The sequence below is a fragment of the Dermochelys coriacea genome, chromosome 1 (genome assembly GCF_009764565.3).
Source record: "Dermochelys coriacea isolate rDerCor1 chromosome 1, rDerCor1.pri.v4, whole genome shotgun sequence".
Classification (NCBI taxonomy): Eukaryota; Metazoa; Chordata; order Testudines; family Dermochelyidae; genus Dermochelys; species Dermochelys coriacea.
In genome coordinates, this window is record NC_050068.2 from 242,848,424 (window position 1) to 242,862,555 (window position 14,132).

At 38.3% G+C, this 14,132-nt stretch overlaps 1 protein-coding gene across 1 annotated transcript in view; it reads right to left on the reverse strand.

The window, feature by feature from the left end:
• Positions 1–14,132, reverse strand: part of ERC1 (ELKS/RAB6-interacting/CAST family member 1) — a 563,466-nt gene that overhangs the window by 380,343 nt on the left and 168,991 nt on the right. Inside the window, 1 exon segment of the mRNA XM_038395866.2 lies at positions 74–241. Within this exon segment, the coding sequence (XP_038251794.1) occupies positions 74–241 (168 nt within the window).

Genomic DNA, 14,132 nt, shown 5'->3' on the forward strand with positions numbered 1-14,132 from the left:
CAGCCTTGGATATTTTATACCAGGAATGCGGCTATATCAGAGGACACAGAACCTTGTACATCTGCAAACTTACCTTCTTCTGAAGAACGTTGACCTTGCGTTCTTTCACATCCAGCATGTCCTTGAGGTCATGTATCTCTCCTGCTTGAGTCCCTTTCTCCTCGGCTATCTCCTGGATCTGCTTTGTCTTCTTATTCAGCATTGTCTCTTTTTCCTCGAGACGTAATCGTAGTGCATCCACCTGAGTTTACATATGTAGAAATAAGACTGGGTTAGATAGGAAAGGAAAGCATTATTAGACAAGGCATACACCACTTCCACAATAAAATGAGTGGTGGCAAACCCCAGACAGATTCTGAAAACTAATCTACCATTAAGACTGTGAAATCCAACAGCCTCAGCAAAGATGGTTATTATTCAAGAACTATTTATCAAACGAAGAATACTTGGAGACCTGATGCCTATATAAACATCAATATTTAATAGGGCTGTCAAGCGATTAAAAAAATTAATGGCCATTAATCATAATTAACTGCACTGTTAAACAATAATAGGATACCATTTATTTAAATATTTTTGGATGTTTTCTACATTTTCAAATATATTGATTTCAATTACAATAGAATACAAAGTGTACAGTGCTCATTTTATATTTATTTCTGATTACAAATATTTGCACTGTAAAAAAATTATTTTTCAATTCACCTATTACAAGTACTGTAGTGCAATCTCTATCGTGAAAGTTGAACTTACAAATGTAGAATTATGTAGAAAACATAACTGTATTCAAAAATAAAACATTGTAAAACTTTAGAGCCTACAAGTCCACTCAGTCCTACTTCAGCCAAACAAGTTTGGTTACTGTCATAACCATACAGCAAAGGGTAGCCTAGAATTCCTCCTTAGCTGTAAGGGGTTAAGAAGGTCAAATAACCTGGTTGGCACCTGACCAAAAGGACCAATGGGGAAAGAAGATACTTTCAAATCTTTCGTGGGGAGGGGGCGGGCTTTGTTGGTGTGTTCTCTGGGGAAAGCAGAGACGCATCAGGTCAAAAAACTCCTTCTCCTATAAACCATCCTGTACAAGTCTCTGATATCACAAAAAGAGTAAGTATATAAGGCAAGGTGCGTTAGATTACCTTTTGTTTTCAACTTGTGAATTTTCCCTTTGCTAGAGGGAGGTTTATCCCTGTTTTGTTGTAAATTTGAAACTAAGGCTAGAGGAGGTTCCTCTGTGTTTTGTGCATCTTTTGTTACCCTGTAAAGTTATCTTCCAACCTGATTTTACAGAGGGGATTATTACCTTTTCTTTTTTTTTTTAAAAGAAAATTCTTCTTTTAAGAACGGAATGATTTTTTTTCCAGTGACCAAAGATCCAGGGATTTGGGTCTGTGTTCACTTTGTAACCAATTGGTTAGGATATTATTCTCAAGCCTCCCCAGGAAAGGAGATGTAAGAGCTTGGGGGGATAATTTGGGGGAACAGGAACTCCAAGTGGTCCTTTCCCTGATTCTTTGTCTAAATCACTTGGTGGTGGCAGCATACTGTTCAAGGACAAGGTGGAATTTGTGCCTTGGGAAAGTTTTTAATCTAAGCTGGTAAAAATAAGCTTAGGGGGTCTTGCATGCGAGTCCCCACATCTGTACCCCCGGGTTCAGAGTGGGGAAGGAACCCTGACAGTTACAATTTGCAGGAGATAATGCTGCCTGCTTCTTGTTTACAACATCACCTGAAAGTGAGAACAGGCATTTGCATGGCATTACAAGATAGTTACGTGCCAGATGCACTAAAGATTCATATGACCCTTCATGCTTCAACCACCCTTCCAGAGGATGTGCATCCACACTGATGATGGGTTCTGCTTGATAATGATCCAAAACAGAGTGGACCCACGCAGATTCATTTTGATCATCTGAGCAGAAGGCTGATTTTCTTTTTTTGGTGGTTTGGGTTCTGTAGTTTCCGCATCGGAGTGTTGCTCTTTTAAGACTTCTGAAAGCACGCTCCACACCTGACCTCTCTCAAATTTTGCACTTCAGATTCTTAAACCTTGGGTCAAATGCCGTAGCTATCTTTAGAAATCTCTCATTGGTACCTTCTTTGTGTTTTGTCAAATCTGCTGTGAAAGTGTTCTTAAACAAATATGTGCTGAGTCATCATCCTAGGCTGCTATAACATGAAATATATGGCAGAATGCGGGTAAAACAGAACAGGAGACGTACAGTTCTCCCCCAAGGAGAAGAGTCACAAATTTAATTAACGCATTATTTTTTTTAACGAGCATCATCAGCATGGGAGCATGTCCTCTGGAATGGTGGCCGAAGCACGAAGGGGCATATGAATGCTTAGCATATCTAGCATGTAAATACCTTGCAAGGCCAGCTACAAAAGTGCCATGCAAATGCCTGTTCTCACTTTCAGGTGATATTATAAATAAGAAGCAAGGCAGCATTACCTCCCATAAAAGTGAACAAACTAGTTTGTCTTAGTGATTGGCTGAACAAGAAGTAGGACGGAGTGGGCTTGTAGGCTGTAAAGTTTTACATTGTTTTGTTTTTGAGAGCAGTTACATTAAAAAAAAAAATCTACATTTGTAAGTTACATTGCCATGATAAAGAGATTGCACTACAGTACTTGTATTAGGTGAATTGAAAAATACTATTCTTTTATCATTTTTACTGTGCAAATATTTGTAATAAAAATAATATAAAGTGAGCAGTGTACACTTTGTATTCTGTGTAGTAATAGAAATCAATATATTTGAAAATGTAGAAAAACATCAAAAATATTTAATAAATTTCAATTGGTATTCTATTGTTTAAAAGTGTGATGATAAATAGTGATTAATTTTTTTTAATCGCGATCAATTTTTTTGAGTTAATCGCATGAGTTAACTGTGATTAAATCGACAGCCTTAATATTTAAACATCAAAACATAACCCTCAGATTTTAACCCCACATGGCATGTGGTTATTGGCTGTTATATGTATATCCTGAGATATTCACTGAAAATACCAGATTTATACCTCTGAAGGTCATAAAACCGTAGCTTAAGCAATACTTTGTTCAAGGTAGGGAAAAATAAATGACTGAAAATTAAAATTTTTGAAATTCTAGAAAATTTGATTATACCAGAATATCTTCTGCTTGCCTAAAAATAAATTAAAAAACCCATTTCTTACAAAACCAAAAAGTTAAAAAAATATGAACGGCAGAAGACAGCATTTTCCATTGTAGATCAGGACATTTGTATTTCACTGGTCACTGATGGTGGCCATTATCCAATACTTCAGAACAGAAGCAACAATTTTAAGCCTCCAATGAGATACACCACTGTGAAATGTAATACTGTACACGGGGATGATTCTGCCCTAAAATATGAGATTTGACACAATTTCCAGTACTTGACTCTCCTCAGTAAATCCACAGGTTGATTGTGTAATAAATAATAAATACATTTCTCTTTTACCATATCTTTTAGACATATCCCTTTTACATTTACCAGACATTCATCTGACATGATAATCTTACATTAATATTTCAGAATTTTCCACCGTGTAGATGCCATTATAGTTTTCTTCTTCTGGGTAGTGGAAGGTCTCACAATTTTAAGAGAAGTTTCCCCCATTTGAAACATTCCCAAAATACAGAGATACAGATGGTAAGCAATAGTACTAAAAGGGCTGCTGCACGTTCAATCATCTGTAGTTACACTACACTGTATTAGTTGAGCCTGGAGATAATATAAGCATGGATCTCTCACTACTGCACGTCAATATGTGAAAAGAGGGAAAATAATCTTATGGTTATCTGAAGATTTCCAAAAGTATTTCTGGTTTAAATAGCAGCTGAAGTGTCAAAGATGGACAGCATGCAGCACCTTAATACAAGAGGGTCTTTCTGCAGGACATATCTTTATGCTGAAGGTGAAGGGGAAAAAGGACCACACTCCAGAACTTTGTGGGCCATCATTTGGCCACATAAGCACACTTTGACCTCCCATGGTGTCACCCAAAGGAAAATAAGTTATGGAACTTCCATGGCATCCACAAAGAACTGTAAACTGACAAGCCTCTGTTTTTCCCTTTATTTCTCTTCTCCACCTATTAAACTAGACAGAGCACACAAGGCAAACAAAACAAAAAACAAAAAAAAAGGGGGGCAGGAGAAGGAATTAGACTTTTGAATATAAATTCAATCTGAAGAAAAAGGCCACCATAGAGCAAAAGAACACTCTCAAAGACCATTGTGGAATATGAAATCTGACAACACCAGGCTGCTCAAGATACCAAAAAAACCCCACTGACCCGTATCCGCTTGGCATTCAGGCAGAGTTCAAACCAGCCAGCTTGGCTGCTAATCCTATTTGACAGTATCAGATTTGGTTCCCATTAGCTGAATCCATTACAGGGCATCAGTCACGGTGAGTAAGTAGGGTGCTTATTGAATCCCTTGCCCCTTCTGCACAACTCAGGCTGACAGAGACGTGAAGTAAAAAGAAAATGTGGACAAACTCCAAATGGGGAAAGAAATTAAACAAACAGAAAGTTAGATGCTTTAGACTTTGTGTATCTCAATCCAATTTCCTTAATTTCTTTCTCCTAACTGGAAACACTCATCAAAGCCACAGCATCTATAGTATAACTGTCAAAGAAAACCCTTCACTGTTTTGTCTGATCTCTACTATATGGAACAGTGAGTCCTCCCCTGTGGGGAAAAAGTAGCCCAGGTCTTCGAGTCAGCACTGCAGTCCTGGCTGTCTGTACTTCCTGAGTTGTCCTGCTCACTTCCACATCATTAAAATCACATTCCTAATTTCTTATCCAATATGTAAGACTATTAGGGACACAAAATATACTGTGAATGAAACCAGTGTGATGTGTACCATACAAATACCATAGATAAAGTAGGTTTCAGAGTAGCAGCTGTTTTAGTCTGTATCCGCAAAAAGAAAAGGAATACTTGTGGCACCTGAGAGACTAACAAATTTATTTGAGCATAAGCTTTCATGAGCTACAGCAGTGAGCCCGCCCAAACCCTCAGGAACTCCCAGGATCCCCCCAAACTGAGTCCCCCAACCCCAGTAAGCTGTAGCTCACGAAAGCTTATGCTCAAATAAATTTGTTAGTCTCTAAGGTGCCACAAATACTTCTTTTCTTTTTATAAAAGTAGTTATTTTTCCAAGTGGCTGAAGATTGTTTCTGATTCTCACAAGCCACAGTTTTTGCTATTTTTACTAGCTCCTAGTGTTCAGCCTGCATAAACAGATGAAATATGTTGTGTTTCAGAATCTTCTAATCCTCAGGTTAACAGCCTTCATTCACAAGCAATGCCACATGCCCCCGCAAATGGTTGGTATATATCAAATGAGACACCTCACTTAGCACTTCACTTCATTGGATTTGTGTAAGTGAAGGTTCCGCCTCAGAAGACCTTCCATCTTCTGATTGATTGACCCCTTTGAACTCTATATTGGCTTATGGTTTGGAGTAAATTGAACTCCTTGGTTTATTTTGTGTGAGGTCCCTGCTTAGAGAACCACAGAAAACACTTTCAGGAAAAATCCTCAAAGGCTGGCAGGACACACAGTCATCACCCTGCCACTGTTCTTGGCAGAATGATCCACTTGTTTATTCACACCAGCTCAGTTTATAGATGGCATCCACCCAGACTGCCAAGAATTGAGGTCTGTGGCAGCCAGGTGATGCCAACTTCAACAAAGTCAGTGCAAGGCTTCTTCTGCACACACAGAAATGACTGTGAAAGCTGCCATCTGGGTTCTGCCACCCCTAGCCTGATTTCTGCACCTTATGCAGTATTATCTTAACCTAAGGTTAACCTGCCTATTTGCATATTAACAGACAGTCATATATTTAATTATATACGAGTGCAGAGGTCCCCCAAGTGTGGGGCATATCCCCCTAGAGGGGTGTAGAGGGGCACAGGCCAACCCCCATTGGGGCAAGGAGGGCCATCCAGACCCTCCTCACCCCCAGCTCTACTCTGGTCCCGCCCTCAGCCACATCCCTGGCCCAGTCCCCAACCTCAGCGTGGCTCTGCTCCCAGCCCCACGCCAGCCCCCAGCCTTGGCTGCTGGCCCTGTTCCCAGTCCGGAGAAAAGGCTGGGGGCAAGGCCGGGAGCAGAGCCACACTTGGCCACAGGTCTGGCTACCGGCCCCCACTGCAGCCTACCTACGGCTCTGCTCCTGCCCCCAGCCTCGGCCCCATTCTCAGCCACAGAAGCACCCCCAAGCTGCAGCCCCAGCTTCAGCCCCCTTATTCCTGTCCACATCCCTCCCCTCCAGAGCTGCAGTACCACTCCTGGCCCCAGCTTTGGGGGGGAAGTGCAAGGAGGGCGCAGACGAGGTAAGTGGGAGCGTAACTCTCAAAAGTTTGGGGACCGCTGCACTAATGTTATGGCATGCAAAGTACTAATGGAGAACTAGAATGGTTGCTGGTCCTTATATAATTATGTGCTTTCCAACCTTTCTGCATTAATCATCTAGCTTCCAAGGGCACAAGAGTATCCCAGATAGGTCAGTTGCCAGTATTCACTTTCAAACTTCACATAATCTCTTTCCCAGAAACACGCATAGCCAATACAACAGACTCCAAAATCCTCTCTTCAACAGGGTATCACCAACTTTCCCCAGATGTTTGCACACACACAATTAGTCTGTTGAAGATTCATGCCTATCTTGTTATAAGTTTGTTTGTCAATACAAACACCTGTGTTTTGGGGAAATTTTACACAGTGGCAGGATGCAGTGTTGTATATCTCACTACCTAGTATGGATAGTCATAGACAAAACAAGAAAGAACTCTGATTCTGAAATTTCTTGTAGAAGAAACTGTAACTAGAATACCCATAACTCCACCAATGCTTGTACGCCTGTGCTTACGGTGTCTTCTGCTGGGAAAGAATATAAATGGAAAAAATGCAAGAGATGACATAACATTTATATGAATGTGAGGGGGAGTTTTGGTAAACTATATTTTCTGAGAATCTGTAGGTAGGTTAAAGGCTTGATCATGAGACTATTACCTGGTTATAAATTTTGGGGAAACAGAAAAAAGTTTTCAAATGCACCAAAGTGACTTGAGAACATAAGTTACATTTTCAAAAGTGACATAGGCACTTCAGAGTCTAAGGCTATGTCTACACTGCACACCTAACAACAGCGCGGCTGTGCCGCTGTTGCTGCACCGTTGTAAGGTAAGCAGTGTAGCCGCTCTTTGTCACCGGGAGAGAGCTCTCCCAGAGACAAATTAAAATCATCTCCAATGAGGGGCAGTAGCTTAATCGGCAGAAGCACGGTTCCCGTTGACAAAGTGCTATCTGCACTGGCGCTTTTCACCGTTAAAATATTTGTCTCTCGGAGGAAGTGTGGGTTTTTTTTCCATCCCTGAGCGACAAAAGTTTTAACAACAAAAGTGCCAGTGTAGACATAGCCTAAGTGTCATTGAAGGTTAATGGGACTTAGCCCCCTAAATATTTAAGTGCTATTGAAAATTTTATACAATGTTATCTTTTTGTATAGTAAGTATAAGTATCTCTTTGTGAAACCGGTACTTTGTAATCATATTTAAGAAACTATCTACAAAGTCTACACTAGAAATTAAGCCATATTTGATATGTGATATTAAATGACTCTCCCCTACCTGCCCTCACCTCCCCAAACCACAGTTGAATATAGGTTAGTGAGTCACTTGTGCAGATAACACCAAATCACTGATAAACACTCAATGCAGGAAGTGTGAACAGCTCTTAACAGTTTCTAACCAACCCTATGACCCATCTATAATAGCAAAATTCTAAATTATCTTTCTTTACTGGTATAGCTCCACTGGTGATAATGAAAAAGTTCTAGTGTACACAAGGCACCAACATTTACCATTGTAATGTCTAGTGCTGCTTCACTAGAATTTGCTGCCACTAGTGGACCTATTAAAGTGCTGAATTAAGTGTCCAGTTTTTGTTTATGTAGATGCACCCTAACTGGTTCTAACAAGGGCTAAATATTAATTTTTTATTGCATGTTGAACACAGTTTGGTCTTGTCTATGCCAGCAGTCAGAGTTCAAAGATGTTTGAGGGTTGTGTGAAGGGGAAAAGCAAGCTGCATTTGGCTTCTCAATCAAACACACTACTTCTATTCTGCTATAGAAAAGGCCCGCTGAAGCATGAAACTGCTAAATGAAACTATATTTGAAAACTGCTATCAAAGCAATGTCTCGTTACTCTGTTTTAGCATCTTTCAAATAAATCATAATTAAACATACTTTTTGCTAGAGGTGCGATAAACTATTTCCCTGGCCAACACAGACAGAACTATGTTTGTCAACGAATTATGAACAGAATTGTAACGAGCAAGACTTGGTGCTTTATCGAAGATAAGTAATACTTATGAAACAATCATGCTATATAGATAGGCTTGGCAGAATTCAATTTTATTTTTTTATAATTTTATTGGATAATATCCATTTTATTTTAAAGCTTTTTTTGGTATTTAAATTTTCACAGTGGTGCGATATTATGGACGGGGTGTCAGGCAATAATTACTGAATGACAGTAGATGTTGCGATTCAAAAAGTTAAAGCTTTACAACCATTAAAACATAATTTGTCAACATCACATGTCAAAATATACAAACATCCTTAAATCCAGCTCTTAAGCAGCATTCTTTTTACTTTGCCTATCTGTGAATTTCCTATTATTGACCAGGGTGGATAAAAAGCAATGATTTTTAAAAAATGGATTTTATTGATTTAAATCAGATTTTTTTGATAAAATGCTTTTTGAGGAAAAAACCTATCTAAAAGTTTTAATTAAGAAACATTATAGCTCAAAGATATCTCACCATGGAATAGGGATTATAAATTCTAATGCTATAGTATGAGACAATATATTCATGGAATGTTTAAGAAAAGATTTGTAAATGAGTTCTAATAGTTCATGGATTAGGGATCCAATCTTTTGGGGTTCCATAGGCTTCTGTATAGATTATTTAGGTTAATCTTTCTATCTGCCCAATGGGACTCAGTGCTCAGTCTAGAAGATACCATCAAACATGCTTAGTTTTGCAGTTCTCAAATTCTGGATTTGTGTCTCAGAGGTAACATGATTGTTAACAGCAAAAATGTGGAAGGAAGGAAGGAAGAGACCTCAACCCTCTTGTCCCTCTGCAAATTTGTGTATACTGAGTCAATCCCTTACCTCTCTCTAAAAGAGCAAAGTTTCAAAAAGTTCAATGAATAGAAGATTGTTGGGGGCGGAACAGATCTGGACAAGAGAACAAGTCTGGAGAGAAATGTGAGAAGGGAGGGAGAGGCAGTAGAAACAAAAGTGAAAAACTGTTTGAGCAGCATATTCCAGAAGTCTTGAGGTCTTTCTGAGTGTAGCCTTCATTGATTTGAGATCTACCATACCATTCTCTCATTAGAAGGGAAAACCTATAACAATAGCAGGCCGTAAAAGAGACCCAGTTTGGGAGTATTTTAATGAAGTTCCTCTACCTGTGGGTAAGACAGGCATGTGTGCAAAATGCAAACAGTGCAACAAAGAAATGCAAGGCCTCATTGCCCGAATGAAACATCATCATGAGAAGTGCTCCTTCTCAGGAGAAAGCTGCATTGAAGATTATGAAAGCAACATGTCTGAACATGCAAGATCTTCAGGTTGGTAAACTTTTTTATTTCAGACTTCTTTCTTAAGGACTACCTGTCTTCTTTCTGGACTACTCTTGAATTCTCATGATTGAGCAAAAAATATAGTTGTTACTCTATGGCACTATCATTTTAGATGCAGTTGTGATAAAAATAAACAGCTGAAATAGGCAGATCTTCCTTTTACAATTTCACTTTTAAAGGAGTACTGAGTGTCAGCGAATGCAATGAGTAATACTAAATAAGAAGTATGGTAATAATAATTAAATAAATGCATTGACTTATTTTGTTTAGGTGAATCCATTCTCAGAATACAGGATTCTGAAGACTATCCACCTTCAAGATCACCATCATTTTCTATAGTTTCAGAGTTATCTGCTAATGAGAGTGTTTCAGTCACATCATGTATGTCACAGCCACAGTACATCACTTGTAGCAAAAAGAAAAAAAAATCTCCATCATCCAGAAACAACCATAGATAAGTTTGTAATAAGAACCAGGAGATTATAAAAAGAGGTAATTGACGAAAAAAATTGCCCGGATTGTTTATGTAACAAACTCTCCTTCCTGTATAATTGAGAACCCACACTTTCATTAACATGGTGCTGTCATTAAGACCAGGATACAGTCCACCCAACAGAGCAGATGTGGCAGGCAAATTGCTGAATAAAGTGTATGAAAGAGAAATTGCGCAGTGTGCAAAAGGTCTAGAGGGTGAAATTGTTAACCTGAGTCTTGATGGGTGGAGCAATGTCCACAATGATCCTACTGAATGTGCTTGTGTGACAACAGAAGAAGGGAATGTCTTTCTTACAGAAACAATTGATACATCAGGAAATGCACACACAGCAGAATACTTACAAGTAATAGCAGTAAAAGCTATAACAAACTGTGAAAAAAATTAAAATGTCTAGTATGCAGCTTGGTCACAGGCAATGCTGCAAATGCATCCAAGATGAGAAGAAATTTAGAAGAGAGTCCCAAGCTAATAACATATAGTTGCCCTACTCATTTGATGCATCTCCTAGCCAAAGACTTCAGTGTTCCAGAAATAATGGCTAATGTTGCTGAAATTGCAAAATACTTCCATAACAACCACTTTGCAGCAGCTGCTCTGAAAAAAGTGGGAGGAACCAATCTAACCCTCCCACAAGATGTGCAATGGAACTCAGTAATGGACTGGATTGAGCACTATATCAAGAACTGGCCTAATCTGATGACAGTTTGTGAACAAAATCATGAAAAAATAGATGGCACTGTCACAGCCAAAGTTCTCAACATTGGGCTTAAGAGAAATGTTGAACACATGCTGAGTACCCTGAAGCCTATTTCTGTAGCCTTAAACAAAATGCAGGGAAATAGCTGTTTTATTGTTTTTAAAAAATGAATGGACAAGCACTATCTCCAGCTCACTTTCTTGCAAATATTCTCAATACTCGGTACCAGGATCAAACTAACTGCTGAAGTTTGCTTATGCTCAAATAAATTTGTTAGTCTCTAAGGCGCCACAACTACTCCTTTTCTTTTTGCTGAAGAAGAGGAGCTGGCTATGACATGGACATCCAGCAATCAGCCCCCATAATGCCAACTATAATAAACTTCAGAGCTAAGGGTGAACGATTCAAGAAGTAGATGTTTGCTGATGATGTTTTAAAGAAAGTCACACCAGTGAACTGGTGGAAGTCACTTAAGCACTTGGATTCAGAACTGTTGAAGTGATAATCTCACTTTTAACAGCAGTAGCTTCTTCTGCCAGTGTAGAAAGAATATTTTCTTCCTTTGAACTAATTCATTCCTAATTGAATATCTAGTAAGGTTATAACAACCAACAAAAATGCACTTTTATGAAGAAATCCGAGTCTTCCTGACAAGTGACTGAAATCATTATTTAAATCAAATCCACCCTGTTATTGACTGAAATATTTTTTCATCTGTGTGAACATGTACAATGAAATCAACATTTACTTACATACAGTTACAGATAAACAAATTTTTCCAAACCTATATACAGATTACCACCCAAGGTTCGTAACCCGCCCCCACCATAGTTTGAAACAGATTCCAATATGCACTGAAACTGTGTTTTGGTGTAACAGTGTATTAACATAGTTTCAAAACACTGTTACAAGCCCCATCATGGACAAGACTTTAAAGACTCATTTTCATTTAACACATTCAGTGTAAACAATACTCTTCTTAGGGGCTGTATTAGATTCTTTGCTGAATATGAATATCCTCACTTGCCCTATGGAATAGGTTCAGGTCACAGAATCATGAAACTTGGATAGAATATACATGTAATGCACAATATTTCAACATATTAAATTAACTTCCCTTTGAAGTTGAATACCTTGCAGCCCTGATCCAAACAAAAGGGCTCAGTAGGATAAAAGAACAACCTTATATTGATCGAGCCTTTTAACTAAAGTAAATATTGATTTTTTTCTTTATTTACAAAGATATTGTAAATTCATAGCATCATTTATGAAGGCTCATTTACAAATTGAGAAGTTAACCATAGTAGCCTCTCCTCCCACTTGCCCTCAAGGTAAACAACTCCAAAATAGGACACTGTAACTCTTAGTTCCAATAAGGCAGGTGGCAAGTTTAATCTCTGGGCCATCAAGCCTGAATCTTGCGTCATCTCTGCATTCTGTTCTTAGGGAAGAATAAAAGGCAGAGGCTCAAGGGGAAAGCCATTTCCCCCAAAATGTTCATCTAAAAGTACCTTTAAACTACTTCCCCCTATGAAAGTTGGTTTTAATGAATCACTGGTTGCAGAGTGCCTTGCTAACATTTTATTTCTTCCACAGTTCCTTCTAGTTTCCTACAGCTACCAAGTTATATTTCCTGATTGGTCATTGCAGTATTACCAGTTGGAGGCCAAAAGTATTTTACTCCCCAGCTACTAACGGGTCACGAAATTCTCTCTCATTTCCTTTTGATCCATCATCTGCACTGGACATTCACTACCTCAAACCAAAAGCATAGCAGCCAAAGTTAACCAAAACTACTCCTAAAATGCTATCCAAATGGTTGGCTAAAAGAATGTGTTAAAGCCCACTCCATAGGATGTGACTGTAACTCTAACACAGGAAACCCCTCATAGGCCAATATTATTAATCAACCTACGTTCGCTCTACTCTATAATTTTATAAATTTATAATAAAGCAAGCAAGCTTTTAGGAAAATAATAGAGCGTGTTCCAATAATGACCTAGATATTTTTTTTTAATACTGAAGAGCGTCAGACCTGGTAACTCTCCTCTAACCTTCCTCAATTTCTCTTTTGGTGAATTCAGTGGTGGTGAAAGTTGCTGGGTTCATTGTCATGAGACTAAAGTCCTCTTTTTATCTAGAGAACAAGTATATCTCAGGTGATCATCTGTTCATGACTACTGAATCCTTGGCAACTCTGTGAAGAATGTCTACAAATGTGCAAATTAGTGACAAATGTGGTTGTTGGAAAGGGAACAACTGTCCCTAGAAGTGTGGAAGAAGAGGGTTTATAGAAACACTAATGGATAATTCTTTGATTTTCACTTCAATGTTCTTCTTACACAGATACTGGGAAACAACCTGAGAATCATCATCATCTCTTTATGTAGGCCAAACAGCTATCAGATTGTAACAACTTCCACTCAAGAACACCTTGGAGTGGGTTTGAACAGCGGCCTAGAGAAAAAAGTTTTTATACAACATCCTCAAATCCTAATGTTGCTAAAGTTTCTGGCACTGCAGAGCTGAATCTATAATCTCTCTGAATCTCCTGAGAAAAGGAAGGTGCTCATTGCTTAGAGAAACAGCCAAATCTGTTCTTGCATTGCACACTGATGTTATATGAGACAGTGCCTTGGAGAATACTACTACAGGAAAGTTATTTCCAAGCATTAAATGATTAATATTATAGGTGAGATAATTTAATGTTATCATTCCCCTAATCAAAAGACAAAAGCTTTAATATTACTGCTGTTACAAGCCCCAACTAAACTAAGACACAAATAGTCTCCCTAATTAGCGTGGATAAAAATAATATAGAAAATAATTTAAAAAATATTATTTCTTAAATTTAAATTAAATACATTTTATTTTTAAAATATATCTGTTTAATATTAAATTTGAAAGTATGACAACATATGTTAAGGCCTAGACTTACTGTAAATTTATTTAGATCAATTTAAAAAAAATATGCTGCATAAAGGAACCCTCCTCAAGTTTTAATGAGTTCAGGGTTCTGCTTTTTTATTTTTATACTGAATCAACGGAAAACATCTTTAATTTTTGAGGTCAACTCAAGCTTTATAAATGACACAAAGTCATGTACTGCATTAAGTAAAAAGAAAAGGAGTACTTGTGGCACCTTAGAGACTAACAAATTTATTAGAGCATAAGCTTTCGTGAGCTACAGCTCACTTCATCGGATGCATTCACGAAAGCTTATGCTCTATAAATTTGTTAGTCTCTAAGG